Source organism: Rhinolophus ferrumequinum, chromosome 17, assembly GCF_004115265.2.
Source record: "Rhinolophus ferrumequinum isolate MPI-CBG mRhiFer1 chromosome 17, mRhiFer1_v1.p, whole genome shotgun sequence".
Taxonomy (NCBI): domain Eukaryota; kingdom Metazoa; phylum Chordata; class Mammalia; order Chiroptera; family Rhinolophidae; genus Rhinolophus; species Rhinolophus ferrumequinum.
Genome location: NC_046300.1, coordinates 49147150 through 49168986, shown reverse-complemented (window position 1 = coordinate 49168986; position 21837 = coordinate 49147150). Strand labels below are relative to the sequence as shown.

Genomic DNA, 21837 nt, shown 5'->3' with positions numbered 1-21837 from the left:
CCCAGGTGAGTGGGCCCTGGCCCCAGCTCCCTCCTGTCCAGCCACCCTCACTGGACAGGTCCTTCTCCCTGGACCCCCGCCCGGTACAGGCTGGGTCGGAGACTTGCACACCCCCATGATCACAGGGCCCTGCCCACAGAGGGCTCCGTAAATGTGTTTAATGAAGCAACAACCTCTCAGAGCAAATAAAGGGCAGCGCTGATTGTTCAGGGTCAGTCAAGCGGCCACCACTCCCTGGGTCATGGATTGTACCAGGCCCTGTCTTCAATGCTGAGGAGAGATGTAGGGGAGAAGAATGCACCGAGGCTGACAGCCCAGCTTTGGAAGCTGGCAGCGTTGGATTCAAATGCCAACTGGATCGATCACCTCCTTATGTGAGCTGGGGCACGTCCCCTACTCTCTCTGATGTTTGCTCATCCATACAATGGGGTTTGTGACAGTTATCTATTTGCAGGTTGTTAAGACTGAACCTGAGTGTATGTGAAGGTTCTCTCTTTCCCTTGGTATTGGAAGCTAAGGGGAAGAGGGTGTCCTGAGGATGGGTCCTACACAGGGTGCCCCCCAGACCCTTGGTGGCAAGGCCAGGTGGGCCTGCTTACCTGTTGCTGCATCAGGTGCAGAGGTAGGGCGGTGCGGTGGGGGAAGGCAGGGGATGGCGGGCCGTCCTCCTGGCTGCTCTGACGGCGCAGGCACTCAAAGTTGAAGGAGGACCTCCGGTGGGCTGAGGAGGAAAAGCACACCGGCAGTTGTGAGACAATTTCTGTCAGGACCCCAGGGCTCTCTGTCAGGCTGGCCCACCAAACGTTCAGCAGAGAGCCCAGGAGGAAGCAGAGGTATGTCCAAAAAAAAGCATTAGGCAGTCAGGTCTCAGAATTCTTGGAGGGAGAAGGAAGAAGAAGCCCAACTGAGGGATAATTTTTTAAAAGTGTAAGTAGATTTCTTATAAATGTCGTGCCTTTTCTCAGGGGGAGGAGCTAAAGGCAGCCAGAGGGCAGCTGACTCGAAGCCCCTGACTCACACTGCAGGGAACACAGCATTTCAGACAATGACACAACCTCATTCTAGAATCCCACAGATGCTTGCTGACTGCCCCATTCTCACCTTCCAGACATCCGAAGTGTCTTTGGGGACTAGATGTCTTGAGGGTACTCCAGTGCTTCCCTGTTTTAAATGGAGTGACTTGCTACCTGCCCTACGTCTCAGCCAGGTAATAAGCAAATTCTATTGTTGGGAAAGACCCAGCTTCTCTAGCATTGAAGACAAAACAAAAAGGAACACCTCTGACATTAAAGTACGCAGTTGTCTTGTTAACAGCCACTTTGAATAGGGACTTCTACACAGGTTGAGTGATGACACCAGATCCAGAGCTTGTGGCTTCTCAGGGCACCAGGCACTGGATATCAGTCTGAATTCTGGGTCCCCAAGCACAGGCCAGAGGTGTCCCCCTGGAAACACCTCCACGGGAAGGAGGACATGTTTCAGGAGCCCTACCAATGTTTGCAAGGCAGGGAGTGCCCAAGACACTTCAACAGCTCCTTTCTTGACCTGTGCTTTCCAAGCTCACAGGGCATGCTTAAAACCCCTCAATTCCTGTATTGAAAACTGTAGACACCAGCCTGGGGAGCCCTCCCAGGCATCCTGGGATGGCACACGAAACTACAGGAACCAGTTCTATGAGGGCCCTGCTCCCAAAGCACATGAAGACCAGGCCGGCCACTGCCCAGTGGGGAGGAACAAGACAGACAATCCTGGTCTCACAGGCCCAGGGTGCATGGTGGGGGATACTGGAGCCTCCTCATTGGGTTGCCGACCTGGGACACAGATATCTATGCAATGGCTGCTGTCCTCATCAGGCGGCCTTCCCTCCATACCCCATGCAGGGGTGGAATTTAACAGCGCTCCAAGAAGGACAACTCTCCCTTGTCAGCACAACCTCTAGGACCCTCTCGGGATCAGATGGCAGGGGGCATGAGGCTCTGAGCCAGGAAAGAAAGTCACTGTTCCTCTCATGCGCATAATGCCTTACAGTTTTGAGAGTGGGTCCACGTACACAGCCCATCATCGCATGTGCTCTGTACCACCGTCTCTGATGGAGGAAGTACTGTATTTTGCCATGTATAATGCACACTTTTCTGCCCAAATTTGTGAAGGAAAAATAAGGATGCGCATTATACATGAGTAGTACTAATTCCGTATCTATATAAATGTTTTTAATTCTTTTAATTATGCTTATGAGTTAAGAGTGTAACTCTAGAAATCAATAACGATACCCGTATGCAAAATAATACCCTGGAATATGATCATCGGTTTTGTTGAACTTACAGTGAACCTGCAGTGACGAAGAGTTCTTGGCCTTCTATGTATGATGTGTAAATATCGTAAATTTGTTACCGGTACATAAAATTTCTTGTACTTTGTATGTGTTCTTGTGTGTAGTAATTATTTGTGACATAAAATTTCTTGTACCATAATATGTTTAAAAATAAATGCTAAACCACATATTGGGACATAAAATCAGCCTCAGCAAATTTAAGAAGATTGAAATCATACCAAGCATATTCTCTGATCACAAGGCTTTGAAATTGGATATCAACTGCAAAAGGAAAGCAGGAAAAAACACAAATACATGGAGATTAAACAATATACTTTTAAAGAACGACCGGGTCAAAGAAGAAATCAGGGGAGAGATCAAAAGATACATAGAAACAAATGACAATGAAAATACATCCCACCAAAATTTTTGGGATGCAGCGAAAGAAGTTTTAAGAGGGAAATTTATATCATTACAGGCCTATCTCAAGAAACAAGAAAAATCCCAAGTAAATAACCTCATGTTACACCTTAAAGAACTAGAAAAAGAAGAACAAATGAAACCCAAGGTCAGCAGAAGAAAGGAAATAACAAAAATCAGAGCAGAACTAAATGAAATAGAGAACAAAAGACAATAGAAAAAATTAATGTGACAAAGAGCTGGTTCTTTGAAAAGATTAACAAAATTGACAAACCCTTGGCTAGACTCACTAAGATAAAAAGAGAGAAAACACCAATTAACAAAATCAGAAATGAAAAAGGGGATGTTATCACGGACACCACAGAAATACAAAGGATCATCCAAGAATATTATGAAGGACTATATGCCACCAAATTCAATAACCTAGAAGAAATGGACAAGTTCTAGAAACATATAGCCTTCCTAGGCTGAAACATCAAGAACTGGAAAATCTAAACAGACCGATCACCAGTAACGAAATTGAATCAGTCATCCAAAACCTTCCCAAAAGCAAAAGTCTGGGACCAGATGGCTTCACTAGTGAATTCTACCAAACCTTCAAAGAGGATCTAATACCAATCCTGCTCAAATTCTTCCAAAAAATTGAAGAAGAGAGAGTACTCCCTAATTCATTTTATGAGGCCAACATTACCCTGATACCAAAACCTGGTAAGGACAACACAAAACAAGAAAACTACAGACCAATATCTCTGATGAATACAGATGCAAAAATCCTAAACAAAATTCTACCAAATCGAACACAACAATGCATTAAAAAGATTATTCATCATGACCAAGTGGGGTTCATCCCTGGGGCACAAGGATGGTTCTACATCCGCAAATCCATTAATGTGATACATCACATAAACAAAATAAAGGACAAAAATCATATGATTATATCAATTGATGCAGAAAAAGCATTTGACAAGATACAACATCCATTTATAATTAAAACACTTAATAAAATAGGTATAGAAGAAAAATACCTTAACATAATAAAGGCCATATATGACAAACCCTCAGCTAATCTCATAATTAATGGTGAAAAACTGAAGCCCTTTGCTTTACGTTCAGAAACACGACAGGGCTGTCCCCTATCACCTCTGATTTTCAACATAGTGTTGGAAGTCCTTGCCAGAGCAATTAGGCAAGAGAAAGAAATAAAAGGCATCCAAATTGGGAATGAAGAAGTTAAATTGTCACTCTTTGCAGATGACATAATGCTATATATAGAAAACCCTAAAGACTCCACCAAAAAGCTATTAGAAACAATCAACGAATACAGTAAAGTTGCCGGCTACAAAATCAACATACAAAAGTCCACTGCATTCCTATATACCAACAATGAAATCTCAGAAAAAGAAATACAAAAATCAATTCCTTTTGCAATTGCAGCAAAAAGAATAAAATAGCTAGGAATAAACTTAACCAATGATGTGAAAGACCTATATGCTGAAAACTATGACATTTTTAAAAGAAATTGAAGAAGACACAAAGAAATGGAAAGACATTCCGTGCTCATGGATTGGAAGAATCAACATAGTTAAAATGGCCATATTACCCAAAGCAATATACAGATTTAATGCAATCCCCATCAAAATCCCAATGGCATTTTTAAAGAAATAGAACAAAAAATCATCAGATTTGTTTGGAACCACAAAAGATCCCAAATAGCCAAAGCAATCTTAAGAAAAAAGAACAATACTGGAGGTATCACACTCCCTGACTTTAGCTTGTACTACAGGGCTACAATAATCAAAACAGCATGGTATTGGCAGAAAAACAGACACATAGACCAATGGAATAGAATCGAGAAACCAGAAATAAAACCACATAAATATGGACAGATAATTTTTGACAAAGAAACAAAAAACATACAATGGAGAAAAGACAGCCTCTTCAATAAATGGTGCTGGGAGAATTGGATAGCCACGTGCAAAAGAATGAAACTGGACTGCTATCTGTCACCATGTACCAAAATTAATTCAAAATGGATCAAAGACTTAAGCATAAGATCTGACACAATAAACTGCATAGAAGAAAACATAGGAACTAAACTTATGGACCTTGAGTTCAAAATCATTTTATGAATTTGACTCCAAAGGCAAGGGAAGTAAAAGCTAAAATAAATGAATGGGACTACATGAAACTTAAAAGCTTCTGCACAGCAAAAGAAACCATCGACAAAATAAAGAGGCAACCAACTGAATGGGAGAAGATTTTTGCAAACAGTGTCTCCAATAAGGGGCTAATACCCAAAATATACAAGGAACTCATGCAACTCAACAACAAAAAACCAAACAACCCAATTGAAAAATGGGCAAAGGACCTGAAGAGACATTTCTCCAAAGAGCACATACAAATGGCAAACAGACATGAAAAAATGCTCAACATCACTAATCATCAGAGAAATGCAAATAAAAACCACAACGAGATATCACCTCACCCCAGTCAGAATGGCTATCATCAACAAGACAAATAGTAACAAGTGTTGGAGAGGCTGTGGAGGAAAAGGAACCCTCATATACTGTTGGTGGGAATTCAGACTGGTGTAACCATTATGGAAGGCAATGTGGAGGTTCCTGAAAAAATTACAAATAGAATTACCATATGACCCAGCAATCCCTCTCCTGGGTATCTACCCAAAAAATCTGAAAACATTTATACATAAAGACACGTGTGCTCCAATGTTCATTGCAGCTTTGTTTATGGTGACTAAGACATGGAAACAACCAAAATGTCCTTTGATAGATGAATGGATAAAGAAGTTGTGATATATATACACAATGGAATACTACTCGGAGGTAAGAAAAGATGATATAGGAATATTTGTGACAACAAGGATGGATCTTGAGAGTATAATGCTAAGCGAAATAAGTCAGACAGAAAAAGCAGAGAACCGTATGATTTCACTGATATGTGGTATATAAACCAAAAACAACAAAAGAACAAGACCAACAAATGAGAAACAAAACCTCATAGACACAGACAATAGTTTAGTGGTTACCAGAGGTAAGGGGGGAGGGAAGTGGTAGATGAGGGTAAAGGGGATCAAATATATGGTGATGGAAGGAGAATTGACTCTGGGTGGTGAACACACAATGGGATTTATAGATGATGTAATACAGAATTGTACACCTGAAACCTATGTAATTTTACTAACAATTGTCACCCCAATAAATTTAAAAAAATAAAAAATAAAAAAAATAAATGCTAAAATTCCTTTATAATACAAAAAACAAGCACCTAAATGTAAACAAATAAAATTATGAATTAAAAAATTAAAACAAAAGATTTTTTTTCCCCTGAAAGTTTGGGCCAAAAACATGGGTATGCATTGTACACAGGAGTGCATTATACACAGCAAAATATGGTATTCCTCCCGAAGCTGAGGACACAGGCTGAGTTGTTCCTTGTTCTCCCTGCCCAAGGGCTGAACCAATGCTCAGCAAAGCAAATACAGTATATTTTAGTTATTTGCCCTTACAAATAAAGAGGGCAGCTGCTCTTGCCCGCTCAGGTTCCTCGCTTCCTCCCTGGGGGGGCGCCTGTGAATGGAGGGCATTAAGGGAGGTCTGAGGAGGGCAGTGGACTCGTATGGGCAAAGGACCTCCATCTGGCCTCACCTATATATGCGTCATCCAGTATTTATGGAGACCAGAATTGCTCTGTGTTTGGAGCTGCGAAATTAAATATTAACCATGGCAATGGATCTGATTACACTTCCCAGCAGGGCTGTGACAGCTGGAGAGACACAGAGGGCCCCAGGCGCCACCCAACCACACTTGTTATTGTGCCTGTTGTCGGCAGACTCGGAGCCGATGTGTCTTGGCTATTTTTGGTTACTGATCTGAGTACTACTCAAAAAATATGCTTCATTCCTTAGAAACACCAGAAGTGGATATTCTTTAACTATCATCCAAATGCCTACATATCCAGAATCAAACTGCCCAGCCAGGAGCTGGCAGCGGTCACTGCTGTATTTCTTTCTCTGGCCTGAATTCCTCACTGGGGGTGACCCAGACCTCCTGGCAGTACTAGGTATGCCACCTGCACAAGAAAACCAGGTGGAAGGGGGAGCAGCCAGCCCCTGCTCCTTCTCAGCAGGATGGGATTCCCCCAGCGTCAGGATGAGGGTGCCTACCCTGGAGGTCAACACCAAGGCCAAAACCTGCCCCATGAGCAGAAGGCACTAGCAGACTGGAGGCAAAGATGAGAGAGAGGAGGGTGGAGAGGTGAGAAAGGAAGGGAACACCCTGGTGGGGACTGAGGAGACATGGACACCAAGAATCCCCAGGTACCCCAGGCTCAGAGGCCTGGGCCTTGGCAAAACAAACCTGGGCTAAGTCCCTTCTGCCCTGAGGGTCAGCCACCCCTTCCACAAAGTAGGTCTGACAATGGTGCATGTCTTGCCTACCTCCCAGGCTCAACAGCAACGCTAATGTGCACAAAAAAGCCCCTCATTAGATGCTCTATGCTGTGCAACTTTAGAGCCATATACTGTCTTTCTCTGTTCTCAGTCCAAAACAGTGCCAAAGGGGTTTGAGCTCTACCACACAGGGTATGGGTGAGAAAGAAAGGAAAGCTGATAGAGTCTCCAAGCAGGGGGTTGGTCTTGAGGGCTAAAGGTCCCGGACACGGAAGGACCACATCCATCACCACCTTCCTCTCAACCGCTGGGGCTGGTGGGAGAGTCACACTGTTCTTGGGGAGGCTCCAGCCCAAACAAAAAATCTGGCCTCACATGTTGGGGTGGGAGGTAGCAGGCGTCTTCTTGGAGATCTCCGGGAATCGTAGCATATGGGTGAATCATCATCCTCCAAGAAGCCTTGGGGGTGATGGTAGCCTCGGGGCCGCTCGAAGTCCAAGTTGCTGCCTAGGTATCGGTTGTAGTAGCTGTAGTTTTGCCTGGTGGTCAAAGACCAATAGAGAGAAAGGGGCACGTGAGCTCCTAGTTAACAAGCCCTGTCCCTTAGCTCAGACAGACTCATGTGTACAGATCTCGCCCCACCTCCTTGGGCACAGTAAGACTAACTGAGAACCAGGCAGTCCTCAGCTTCATGGAAGATTCTAGAGGGAAGACGAGGACTGTTCCAGGAAGGACATCAGGCCTAAAACGCGTGAGGTACTAGTGGTTTCCTACCCACTGGGGCAGCCTCAGACCTGGGTCAGGTGTGCGTGTAGATTTCCTGCAAGGTCGACTGTCACCCGTTCACTTTCTCCTTAGAACCCCTCTCCTGAGTGCCTGCCCTCGGCAAGGTGCTGGGCTGGCAGCAAGGACACAAAGATGCATGAATCACGGTCCCCACCCTCCAGGAGCTTAGCAAATACCACCTGCACAGGGACATCGAATGCAGCTGGAAAAAGTCAGGGCCAGAAGAGAGGAGCTCAGAGTGGGTTCTGGGAGTCTTTAGAGGGTGGGCATTTCAATTTCAGTCAGGGAACGAGAAGCAAAGGCCTGAAGCAGGCCCATGAAGAGAGGGTAAGTTAGGCCAGCAGAGATGGGAAAGGGTGTCCAAGTGGTAGACATGGTGTGCCCCATGGCCCCGAAGAAGCAAAGCCTGAGGGAAGGAACTGGTGGACAGGGAGAGGGAGGGCCCCACTGTGGCTGGCTTGGAGTATGCGGCTAAGATGTAATCACTCACGCCAAAAGGGACCTCAGGGCAGTACCACATCCACTTCAATGGGCACCCTGTCACGGTGATATGCAATTTACAGAGAAGAGGGCAGTAGGTGGCCTTTGCTCCCTTGCACTGCCCGCTATGTGTCTTAAAGCAAAGTGCCCCTTTTAACCTCAAACATCCTTTCTTTGAGACAGAAGCCTGAGGGGGCAGCTCTGCTGAGAGATGCCACTCTGGCCTCTTGTGCTCCATCTCAGGGAGAGATCCCTGATGGGAGTGGGAACAGGTGCTGTTCATTAAGACCCCACCCAAGCTATGGGCTGGCCGAGCTGCCGTGCAGACAGAGCCCCCAGCTCACAGCATTCATGAAATACAAACAGATCTCTCAGAAGACAAGGGACCGGGGGAAAGGGGATTGCTAACGCTCCGTGAGGCAGGCCCATGGAGTCTTTCTCATTTCTGGAACCTTTACTAAAAGGGCCTCACAGGCCTCTAGCAGAAACGAGTCCACAGGCCCGAGAGAACAGCCTCCATCCACTCTGCCTCTCTCAGACCCTATTTTTTTGTTCTCCGACTTCTCCTCTGGCCTGGAGCCTGTGCTCCTGTTTTATTTTCAGGACAGTCCCGAGTGCAGCTACAGGGAACCCGTGGCTTCATGAGCAGGCAGCGCACAAAGGACAGGAAGCAGCCAGGCCCCCTAATGTCAGCCGGAACCACGGAGCTCCTCACCTGCTCTCTGGAGGTGAGCTGTCGTCCTCATAGCCCTCCTCACCACTGAAGTACTCCTGCTCCCCCAAGCAGTAGGGGTCCCTGAAGTAGCCGTGTATCTCTGGGTCTTCCCGGCAAATAGTTGGGAACTGCTCATCTCCTGAGTCGGACCTGCAGTTGGGAGAGAGGACCTGAGTACCTCAGCAGGCGGCAGACAATTCCTGTAGCCATGCCTCTGCATGCGGCCAGCATCCCTGCCCAGGGTGCTCCCGGCTTCTCCCAGGATGCATCTGCCTCAAGCAGGACTGCACTGTCAAGGCCTCTGGCAACGGTGTGTGTAGAGGGGGCGGGGAAGAGGGAAGGAGCTGGAGAGTGTGGGTGTGTGCGTGTGCGTGTGCGTGCACGTGCGAGGAGAGGCTTCTCAGTGCCTTGCACAATGCTGGTGCCGAACCACTATGCTCAGGGGCCTTGGAGCCAAAGGATAGAGGTAATTTGGGGAACAGAACAAGAAAATGGACCCAGTGACCTGCAGTTATTGGCAGTCCTGGGGCTCCCTGGCCATCTACCCTGATCCCCGCTCCTTCCTACCTAGGCCCCGTGTGACTTCAGAGCCTGGAACAAAGAGGTTCCCTTATCACCAACATTCTACTGCATCTGACCCAGGAAGGGTGACAGACGTTTTAGATAGTGTCCCCGGAGAGACTCTCATGGATGACATCTGCCAAGTTTCAAAGACTGCTTTCTGCCCAGGACTGCTCTAATGTCCCCTGAAACCTGCTGTCCTGGCCTCGGTCCTCAGGAAAACCAGCCAGGCTCTGTGACATCACCTTGCTCCAGAGAGGACTGAACTCCCTCTACGTTCTTCCTTCCTTCCCCACCCTCCTCTGGCTCACGATTTCACTTGATACAATTAAACCCTCAGACCTATTGTCCCCATCACCAACGAAATACCCATCCTGCCCACCGTTCAATCCGGTTCAGCACACGTGTTGAGAACTACATGGGAGGCAAAGAAGACAGCCTGGCCCCTGGTCTTAAGGGGGGTGGGATCATGCTTTTACCAAGGCCCCACAAGAAACCTGACCCCAGAAAACAGCAGGCATTGCCCTGCTTCACAGGCCTGGGCACCAGGAGTGCACAGCAGCTCTCGCTGCAGGGGCTCATCGTGGGCACTTGGCACGTGAACATCAGTCCTTGGTGATAACCGCCTATGCAGAAAGCCACTACCTCCAACTTCTACGTCCAGAGCCCTGAGCTATAATATTATAGTTGGTTCAAAGGAACGTCTCATCACTCAACATTCAGAGAGGCCAATTGGTCGCACTTGTAACACACAGTATTTAACACATAAACACAGGCAATAAGCACATACCTAATATAAGTTTCATAATAGCGGGTTCTATCCAGGAAAGGCATAATGTGGGAGGGAGGGAGAAGATAAAAGTTAAATGTTTCCAACAAAATTTAAAATGCAGTTATCAGGCTACTTCCTAGAACAGAGGACAGCAAAAATATGGGTTGCAGGCCAAACACCAGCGGCCGCCTAGTTTTGTATGGCCCATGAGCTATGAATGCTTTTGACATTTTTAAAGGATTGGGGAAAAAAAAAAAATCAAAGGAAAAAAAGTATTTCATCACCTATGGCTAGAGGAAGTTCCCATTTCAGTGTCTAAAAATAAAGTTTTACTGGGACACAGCCATACCCATGCGTTGACTATATATCGTCTCTGGCTACTTTCTCACTATGGCAGCAGAGTTGAGTAGCTACAATAGTATGGTGCTCAAAGCCTAAAATATGTACCATCTAGCCCTTTACAGAAAAGGTTTGCCAACTCCTGTCCCAAAGTATGTTGGCACAACCGGGGAGGGTCGAGTTTGCAGCTGCTGCCATTTTAAGGGGCATCTCACATAGAGGGATACAGGCTGACACGTGGCCCTTTCTCTTTCAGGGTCATCCTGGGGCGAGAGGGCCTGAGGAGGGCACGACCTTGTGGCACTCACAGGTTCAACTGCAAACGCCTACAGGGAATCTCCTGCAGGTGCCAGAGCATGGAGGGGGGTGGGCGGTAGACACAACATTATACCAGGTACAAACACATTCCCAAGGTTACCTTTTAATACTGGACCTTCTTTGAGGCTCACGGTCATGCTTGTGGGAGGAATGATGCCCATTTTCAGACACATGCTCAAGGTTCCCAAGGCTGGGCCGCTTTCCAGGGGCAGCTTTGGACATATTGGCATTATTGAGATTGGCATTTGTTGAGCTGGGAACTTGCTTTCCTATGGAATTATGGTTATGATGGTTATGACACACCGAATTTCCTGCTGGAGGAAACAGCGGTTTCTCAGTATCACTTGCAGATGGAACTGAAGGCCTTTGGACATGCAGGGGACGGTGGGTGGTATTGGTGTGCTGAAGGGAATCTCTCCTATCACTATTAACATGATTGACATGGTTTCCAAGCAGGGCACCATTTCTCTGCAAAATAATGGGAGACAACACCAGGTAATTTAACAAGTATTTGATGCAGGCTAGCTATGTTAGGTCATTTTTTCTACATGAAAAACAAATTCTAGGTAAGTTCCGTAGGATCCCTGGAAAACAATCTGAGGGTCTCAATGATCAGGGTGAATGTGTCTGTGTGGCAGCTGGTCCCCCTGAAATGAGGAAGGTTACCACCAATTCCTAAGCTGGGAGCAAGCTCTTGGCTGTCACTCAAGTGTGCTCTTCCAGCTGTGCCAGGTTGAGGTGACTTAGACCCAGCAGGGCTGGTGGCAGCCCCAGAAATTGAGGTGGGGCAGTAGCATGCTCTCTGGGCTGGGGGCCTAGGAGGCTGAGGGCCCGCTGGCAGATCAAAGAGCTGGCCAGGGAAGAAGGGGGTGGTGCGGGCAGGCAGATACCAGAAGCAGCCAGGATGCCCATCCATACCAGCCAGTGACTATGGCCAAGCTCCGTGGAGAGGAGCAAGTTGGGGAAGGGTAGGCCTGGCCCTAGAAGAGGTGTTGGTGAATGAGGAGCGCTTGCTGTGGGGACAGCATGGTCTGCAAGCCCCTCTAGGTTCTGGGCCTGGTTTGCATTCTCTAGGCTCTTTTGTGGATCAGTAACCGCCCAAACTGGAGTCCTACCCCACTATTTCAAAGTGGCCAGTGTGCAGCTGTATGTGGAATAATTACTTTGAATACATCTTCTTCTTCTTCTCCTTTTGTTTCCTCAGGCTCGTCATCTTGCAAATCACATGATATAGCACGCCGGATTTCTGGCCCGATGTCGTGCAGTGTCCTTAATCCCGCCTAGATCAATGAAAATGGCAAAACAGATTAGACAACACAGGTGCCCTGGGACCGGTCTGGGTTCGGGCTTTGCTCCTGCCTAATTCAGCTGTGGGAGGGGAAGGTTTCTCCAAAGGACAGCTTGGGGAACTGATTGCTTGTTTGAATGTAACTGAACAAGTCCCTGCAGCCTCGGGGTTGTAGGGTGTGGTCAAGGGGTTCAAGACGGGATGTTTCAGGCCTTCAACCCAGAAAGCTCCTTTTCAAATACCCCCACTTGCAGGGAACAGTGCCTGGTTACTCGTACTAGGTCTGCCATGGCCAATAGCCCATGCCCATGTCTAAATGAAAATCTGAAGGAAAGATGTCCTACAGAGCCCCATCTCCCAGAGCCCCACACAGGGCTGGAAGTACAGCCTGGCTGTTCCACAGGGAGGGTGGCAAGAACTCTCTGGCTACGTCCAGGATGAGAAAGCCTAGGTGCAAGTGCCAGAGGGCAAGCAGACCAAGTAGCTGTCAGGGCCTCTAATTCTGCTGAAGCCATGGGAACGAGGGAGCGACACAACACACTGCAACCACCAGCACACTCAGGACCGTGACAGAATGGACTGACATGCACACAGACCTGGGCCGCTGTGCAGTGCCAGCCTCCGTGGCCATCCGTGGTACCTTGGCCTGCAGCCTGTGCTCAGGCTGAGAACGCGCCAAAAGTTGGGTCATCCTCTTGAAAACCACAACACATTAAAAGGGGCTCGCCAGTCTCTGGAGCCAGTGCAAGACCCGCCAGCTGAACCCCCATGTCCCTTAAAGGCATTTGGCATTTCCCCGAGGCCCTCACAGCTGGCCTTCCATACCCAGGGTCTCAGATTTCACTGTGACAGGGCCCAGGAGAAGGCTTTCTGGTGTTCCCAGCTACTTTAGAGAAACATTTGAGATGCTTATGGACACTATATGGGGAAGGTGTAGTCACTGGCTCTGAGAAAATTATGATGTTTTGACCATCAATTTGAAGAAAAATAGCATGCTGACTCAGGCTAATTGAGACAGTACAGCTACCATGTTTCCCCGAAAATAAGACCTAGCCAGACCATCAGCTCTAATGTATCTTTTGGAGTAAAAATTAATATAAAACCAGTCTTATTTTACTGTATTATAAGATATACTATAGTAATATATCTTATGTACTATATATATAATATAATATAATATAGTATCTTGGTCTTATATTAATTTTTCTCCAAAAGGCGCATTAGAGCTGATGGTCTGACTAGGTCTTATTTTTGGGGAAACGCGGTACTTTATCCTTTTCCACACAAAGACATCTGAAAGAGGCATTTCTTCCCTGTCCCAGGTCTAAGGCCACCTGTCTGGGTGGCACCCCTCATTTGCTGCTATTCTGTCTGCAAATGAAGCAGCCACTAAAGACTTGGAGAACGTCTGGGACCTCGCCTAGGAGGTCTCGATCTGCAGCTAATACTCCAGGGCAGAACGGTCTGCAGGGGCGAACGGGGCAAGTGTGGGTTGTCGGGGGAGGGGACCACTTCCCTGTGCTTCCTCCATAACCCCAGCAGTGGGTGGACACAGGAGACGGACACAGCATGATGACCACGCTTGAGACACGCCCAGCAATGCTGAGCGGGGAGGGGAGAGGATGGTGGCCACAGTCTGGCCAGATCCAGCAGGGCTGGGCCTACTAGTGTGGCAATGCACAGACTGGTCTGCAGACGCCGGTGGTGGTGGCGTTAATTTAGAATGCAAAGTTGTATGGGAACTTCCCAATAGGCTCACTTGAAAATGGCCTCCTCCATCATAGCACCCAGCCTATGTGAGACGAGCCTGGGAAAGATGGCTTTGCTTCGGGACTGCTTCGAACCAGTCTTTGAATAGAGGATCAGCAGTTCTTTCCATTTCATGAATCGTGGTGGTGAGAGACACCCAGAATCAAAGCGTTAAGGTTCCTAGCTAGGAATGCTGTCTCCCCCAGTCTTGTAGGGAAGGACACATATGCCCCAGGGCCAAACCCAGGATAGCTCGTGGTGTGTCAGGGAGGCTGCCTGTCACTCTCCTGTCCCTCTGATCACAGGCACAAGATGCACATGTACACACACAAGTTCATGCACACATGTACTCACACATGCATGTACACACACACACACACTTTCCCTCCCTCTCTCAGGATCCCCAAGTCCAGCACATCCGAGCGCAGGGAATCATCTGGCTCAGAGGTGGACCCACTTCCCATTCTCATGGAAACATTAAGAAGACACGTCTAATGTCAAATGGGTGCAAGCTCTTAGACAGTAGAGCTACAGGCACGTGCAGAAAGGCCGCCCCAGTGGTATTAAACAGCCTGCAGTCCATTCATTCAGCATTTTCTAGGGCATGATTATCAGGGGAAGATAAGCTAAACCAGTGTTCAAGGCTGATTTTGGAACACTGGGGAGAAAGGACTGCTACATATCGAGACTCCCAAACAAGAAGAGACCAGGTTTGAGACACCTGCTGCTGTCCCCACAAAATAAACATAGGTGACAATGCATCAAGTCAGCGTCCCCAGGTAAATGATGTACAGTAATCCATCCACGTTAGAAAGCAGTATGGGCCAGAAACACTGAGTTTAAATAACAACAGATAATCCTGTTCACTGTGATTCAACTGATTGGATTAGGTCTGATTAAAAGAAATAGAAAACTATTTATTTGGATAATTTTTAACATCATCCTCTGTTGACGGGTTGACATTTCACTGAAATACACACATGACATAATTGCATAAAAACAAAAACTGTCTTCAGCACGTTGTCAATGATACACAGGAGTAGGAGAGTGCAGTGAACAGATACAGGACAGAGTTTGTTTGCAACATAAATCATGGAGCAAATTGAGAGGTGGCCAAAGAGGCCATTTCCAAAGACAAATAATGACAACATATTTATTAAAGAGACATCAAAGGAGGAACGAAAGCATCACCCTTCCCAGACAGGAAAGCAGAGGCTTAGAAATCGTTATTATATTTTGCTTGCTCCACACAGGAAAAAACACACCTTCTAAGAGTCAGGGACTGACTTTACCCTTTCATGTGGGATCTGGGGAAGGATGGGAAAGTGGGGGCGGGGGGGTCACAAGGTGTAGGAGTGTCTGCCAGAGTTGGGAATAAGAGAAACAGATATTCCCAAACTTGAATTGAAATGAAGCTTAAGCACAGCACCCTGAATTTATTACATATCACAAAACATGATAATGAAAATTTTCTAGCACACATATCAAGCTAAAAGGTAGCTTAGGCTGCTCCAAAAATTCCATAGGCACAAGTTCCAATCCCAAAAAATTCAGAAAACTATCTTAAATCCTTGAAAAAAAATCATTTTTCACAGCCCTAAAAAAAGAACATTTTTTTCCTGAAACAAACACCTTACAATCAATAAAATTATCTCTTCTTTTGTATTTCATACCTGTGTCTACCTCTATCAGCAAAATACTACTTTAATTTGAAATGTGGTCATAGCACTTAAACCAACACAATTAAAGCCAAAGAAAGACATTCCATTAACATCACAGTAGAATTATGTTTTTGAATAAACACAGAATTGCTATAAAATATAAACATTATTGATTTAAGATGTCCAATCATATAAAATATTAAACAGAATCAAGCCTAGTTTCTGGTTGAATTTTGAATGCTAGACATTATCATAAATATTTTTTAAAAAAATGAAATGGCGCTTTGCCTGTAGACTGCTGCTTTAAATTTTAGACACCATTTAATTGGAATTTTATAGATATTTATCTATTGAGTGATTAAGTCACCAAAACCAAAACAAAAAAAACCAAACTATAAAATCTCTCTAAATATTTCTGAAGCAATAGCATAAAATTATGACATTTTAACATCAACTATGAACATCCAATTACCTTCCTTTCTCTTCCCCTTTTCTAGGGTTAAGTTTTTCCTACCTGGGTGCATTTGCAATCATTTTGATGCCTGTCTACCTAAGCTAGCTGCATCAGATACACCAGTCAGCTGCCAGCTCTCAGAACCACAGCAAGCACGTACAAACCCCTCCTGAACCTACATTGTAACAGTGGAGATAAGAGATGTGAGTCTCTAGTCGGAACTGGGCCAGGTCGTTCATCTTCAGAAGTGAGTGCCCGGCTTTCAGACTCCAGCCAAAGAGCCCTTGCCTGGCAGAGGCTGTTTTCCATCACAGGCAGGTTTCACTCAGCCAGGGCTGGCTGGCCCCGCTCAGGCCAGTTCTGGCTAAGCTTTCAGCAGGATTCAGCCCCACCCAATTGGCTGGGTTTTAGACTAGCTCCCTTAGAAGCGAGAACTGGAGATGAAATTCTAATAGAAGAAACCTGCTCTAGGAGCGGTGCCCACCCCCTCCGCATACACACACGCACACCCATCACACACGGGCACACCCCTTCTTTTGTCACTGTTTTCCTCTAGGGAAAATGTGATGGTGTGGCCTCTGCGTCCATTACAAACAGTCCTTGAGTTAAATATAAAGGGTTAGAATCACAAGCACAATGCTCCGTGAGTCATCCGTGGTGATTCCAACCCTCACTGAAAAGTCAGCTGTAACATTACCCGTAAGTTACCCTTGGGGTTGCCATCAGCTGTACGTCACGTTTATTACCATCACTTTGAAAAATTAAGGGAATGTTCTAGAAAATTACCTCAACTTTCGATCTATGACATTTCCCTGCCAATGATCTGACAGAGCTATCAGTCTTAGGTCCACCTTGATTCTCGGTTGTAGTTTGAACACCAGAATCGAAATTCTTGCCAGTTTCCTGATAACAGAATTATTTAAAATTTAGGCTTAGCAGACACCGCAAATTGTGACTACTATTCTGATCCATCTTTGTACCTGTCATTGTGATCTCACATACTTTATCCTAGTACATCCGGGCCAAGATATTCCCATTTGGTTAAGTGACCTGCCCAGATTAGCAAAGGCTCCAGAACTCCTGATCCCAGGCCTGTGGTTCCCATGACACTATGCTGGCCCTACCTCAACCACACCAAGACAAAGTCATTGGGTCCACAGAAAAGTGTGTTGGGGTCAAGTCTTAATCATATGCTCGCTCACAGTCATGACCGTGGGTACCACTCAATGAAGGGTAACCTCTAAATTAACATAGCAGAGCTCTTATATCACTAAGTCAACGTGGAAATGACAAACGATCAGTAGGTGTCACAAAAACTGATCCTCTGCTCAGCACACTTCCTTGTCTCAGTTATGCCGCTTCGAGGAGCTGATATCTTTAAAAACACTGTCTATCCTGCACTCATTCAGACCATCCTTTCTCTACATCAGCACAGGCAGTGAGACGTGGCCATGCGGGCTACAACCCTCAGTCTGAACGTAGCCGGATGCTGGCGGCACAGGCAGCTCTGTGTCTAGGTGAATAGATTGCAGTTGGGGGCCAGAGCTGGGAAGGAGAGAAAGGTTCAAGTTAGGGATACTGGGATGCACAAAAGGCTCTTCAACCAGGGAGATCATGAAAAGGCTCCATCACCCTTTTCCTGTAGGGGAACCTTGGGATCATTCCCCTAGAGCAGCAGTCCTCAAAGTGTGGTCCAGGTACCGTGGGGCTCCCTGAGACACCTTCAGGGGTCTATGAGGTCCCTGCAATCGGCATGATAATACTAGGATGTTCTTTGCCTTGTAGGCTCTCATTCTCTTATGAGAGCACAGTGGGTTTCTTAAAGGCTATATGACGTGATGATGTCATCTTCTGGCATCTTTGTGCTTGCATCTTCTGTTTTAAAAATTTCTCAGTTTTGATTTCTAATGCAGTAAATATTGATACAAAGGGTCCTCATTAATTTTTAAGAGAGACCAAAGAGTTTGAGAACTGCTGATAACCTGTCCTCAGACCAGAAATACCATCTTTTCCTCAAGCAACAGACTCTTCACCCGCTTTAGGATTCCCACTATTCCACTGACTTTTCTTCATGTTGGGAAGAAATGTCCTTCCTGGGGTTTCTCTGAACTAGCCTTTGGCACTTCTTAACCAGTTGCCCTCACTGTGCCTTGGAATGACATGCTCTCCCGTTAAGCAAACAGCCATCTCTCTTAGGTCTACTGTGTGGCAGGAAGAACAAACTTGTGCAGGTATCTACCCAACCTTGGAACCATTAGTGTTAGCAAGCTCCTTCCCATGGGTAATTGAATTGTGACACATTTGGGCTGAGGGGTACTAGGTAGGTATTATTCAGTAACACACTACAATAATTAAGACCTTTTGTTACTACATAATGTAACTTGTCTTAACTCCTTTTCAGTAATTTATCTTCTCAAAGACTTTTGAAAATAATTACTATTGTCAGAGGGGAAAGATGTCCTGCTTTTCAGAAAGAGTACAGAATCTAGTACCCAACAATCCTGTGGATTTAATTTTGAATTGGGTCCCACCATAGTGTAAGTTATGAAGAAGAGTCTGATCTTACATCTGCTTCCCATAATGGATGCCGGCTTGTGTCGTGTCTTCCCTTCAGGAGCTTTAGAATTTAGCACCATGGTTTGTGGTGTTGGGTATCAAGTTTGCTGAGTGAGTCTGTGAAGATTCCAGAATAATAAACTTGGGTCATCTCCTACAACTTTCCTACATTTAAAGCTACTCTCTTCCGCTGGGATTTCAGGAGAAAGGACAGAGGTGTCTGCAGTTTGACTGTAAACCAAGTTTCAGGGAAGCCGTGTTTCCCTTTTGAGTTGAGGCCAGAGGCAGCCTCCACGATTTCTGGCTGTCTTTCACAGACTGGCCTTGGCTATACACCACAGCCAGTGCCATTACTCAGCAAATACAGCCAGGCCCACAGGGGGCAAGATTCTCCTGTTTCATTTAAACCATTCCTTAAGTACCAACTAGAGAGCTACCCTTTTCCAGTTTTTACTAATTTGGAAGGACTATGGAGAAAGGCATGTGGAAATACCAGCTATGTGAACTGCTTGGGACTGTTCTGCTGAGGCTTTGCCATATGGAGACTTAAATGTAGAAGAGAGCTGTTCACACTGGCCCTCTGAGAAGGGGCAACTGAGACCATGGGGTGAGGGCATACTGTCCTTTAGTGTTGAATAAACCTGACATCAGGGTGGGTCAGAGATAAACAGGGATCATTGGTCTGGTGATGGACTCGCTCTTTGTCTATGCCCACAGGGTTGACCAGCTTTCTTTTCAGGGATGATATACCAAATTCTTAATGACTGGTACATCACGGGCATGACACAATCAGAACAGAAGTGGTTAGACAAGAGCAGGATCCCAGAGGAACCCACGACACCAGGCATTAGCCCTTCATTTGCCTGATCACAGAAGGGTCTGGAGAGGAGCTGGGATGCTGGCAGGGGGTGGGGAGACTCAAGGTGCTGGGGGCCACAGCTATTAACTAGTAGGTACAGACTCAACATCCTCTCAAGGGGTTCAGCCATACTGGAGTTTGCTGGTCATCTTTCAACCCCATCCCCGCATCACTGCCCATGATACTGTGTGAAGAAGTCAAACCTGGCGTCCAGCTCCATGGACTCTGCTGTGAGAATCCATAAAACCCACTTACTAGCTCCCAGACTTACTAGTCTGTACATGTGGAAGCAGAATTGGGGACTGGGCCCATTTCCATAGTAAGGCCAGGGAGTCCACTGAAGTCCAGGCAGGTTAGACCACTTAGTATCATGAGTCACTGTGGCCCAGGGCAAAGGTCACAGCACAAAAGACATCACTAGAATAGACCTCAGGCTGGGAGGGGCCTGCAGGGCTTCCACTCATACTGCTCTTCCCACTGGTGACAATGCGCCCCCACCCCGCCTGCTCTTGGGTGAGTGCAGCCAGGAAACGGGTTTCCCCACATGCAGCTGGCTCTGTCCACCTCATTCTCCAAGCCCCCCGCACGCAAACACTCGCCAGTCTGCAGAGACCAGGGCAGGCAACAGGGACTGATAAACCTGCCCTCTATTCACTTCAGAAATGTCAACTTTTTGCACTAAGGTTACTTTTGAATATTGATTTTACAACTCAGATTGGCTCCTTTGGGCATCTTGGGCTCAGCATCGGATGTACAGACTCCTCAACATGGGCTGAAATTGGCTGAGAATTTCAGGAGGGAGGCCCTCATGAAGTAACTTCTTGAGGAAAAATCACTTGTTCTTAAGATGTGAAAACCCCACCTGTAAGAGTTACCTCTGTTTACAGCTTTGCACATTTCCATGCTATCTTAAAAAGGGGAGAATTCTCTTTCTCAATGGATCACCATGATACAGAACAGAAAAGAGATAAAAGAAAAACAGGAATTTCTTAAAGGTCTGGTAGTAAACAGGCATATGGTATTATTGTTGTAGTCTTAATAATAAGCAATTATACGTTCAAAGTGCTTTACAATCACTTAGCTATTCCTCACAACAGCCCTGTGAGGTAGGTCGACATTATTATCCCCATTTTACAGATGGGGAAACTGAGGCACAGAGAGGTTAAGTGTCTTGCCCAAGGTCACGCAGCAACTAAACGCTGGAGCTGGGACTAGAACCCAGGTTCCTGACTCCCAGTGTCCTTGAAACTAGACCATACTGCTTCCAAAGAGGCATCCCCGGACTGGCTTTGAGCACGGATTAAAGACGGACAATGCTGAATGAGGTTTGGGTGTGGTGGTACTTCCCGTGGACACGTTAAGATGAAACCTGAGGTGCTGCCTGGGTTGGTTTTGGCATGCGGGTGTATGTGTTAGTTTAAATGGGTGTGTCTGAGCTTCCTGTTCTGCCCGCTTCTCACTGCATTCTGAACTGGGTCTCTGCAGAGAGCGGAGCCGGATGGTCAGGAGGTCAGGACGGACTGGCATAGAAAAGGAACTCTGTCAGCTCAGCGCCAAGGGGCCTGCCAGTCTTTGGGAGTTTGGGCAAACTAGGGATGCAGGACTTTGGAACGGAGTCAGCTGCCCACCTTAGGCAGATCTGCTTAATCTTTTTATTATTTTAGTTTAATTTTTTTTTTTTTTTTTTTTTTTTTTTTTTACTGGCCATCATCAGGAAGTTGTGTTCATTTCATTTCTCTGTGGGGCGGCTGCCCCCCTCCTTTGCTCTCTCTCACTCTTTCCCTTTCTCTGAGTCTCTGCTTGGGAGGGAAACCGGTTAAGCCTTGCATGTTCCCTTTCATGAAACAGAGCCACCGAGAGCAGTGTCCGCGACAGGAGGCCATGGCTCCGCAGATGGGCCACGGCCCCGCTTCCACCTTCTGGAGGAGTGCTTTGCTTGGAAGGGGTCTCCCTGGGGCCTTGGGTTTGCTTTTTCCTGCATTTCTCCCGAAATGCTGTTTCAGTAGAAATAAGCCCACTTGAGACTTTTCCCTTTCAAGGCCTTAGCCACAAACGCCTTCCGACTAACGAGCTTGGTGCTGTAGCTCAGGCAGAAAATTCTAAAGCATCCGTTCAAGCATCTGAAACAAATGAATCAGCCAGTGAAATCTCATCTGTTAG

The 21837-nt window shown here is 46.4% G+C and overlaps 1 protein-coding gene across 5 annotated transcripts in view; it reads right to left on the bottom strand.

Moving 5' to 3' along the window:
- Nucleotides 1-21837, bottom strand: part of CACNA1D (calcium voltage-gated channel subunit alpha1 D) — a 315463-nt gene that overhangs the window by 5873 nt on the left and 287753 nt on the right. For 4 of the 5 annotated variants that reach the window (XM_033132022.1, XM_033132021.1, XM_033132020.1 and 1 more), the window contains 6 exons: nucleotides 12274-12390; nucleotides 11211-11578; nucleotides 10472-10498; nucleotides 9121-9270; nucleotides 7515-7678; nucleotides 600-721 (listed from right to left, as the gene is read on the bottom strand). In XM_033132022.1, coding sequence (XP_032987913.1) covers nucleotides 600-721; nucleotides 7515-7678; nucleotides 9121-9270; nucleotides 10472-10498; nucleotides 11211-11578; nucleotides 12274-12390 — 948 coding nt within the window. The remainder of the gene's footprint in view (nucleotides 1-599; nucleotides 722-7514; nucleotides 7679-9120; nucleotides 9271-10471; nucleotides 10499-11210; nucleotides 11579-12273; nucleotides 12391-21837) is intronic. The other variant, XM_033132024.1, reaches the window with a different exon arrangement.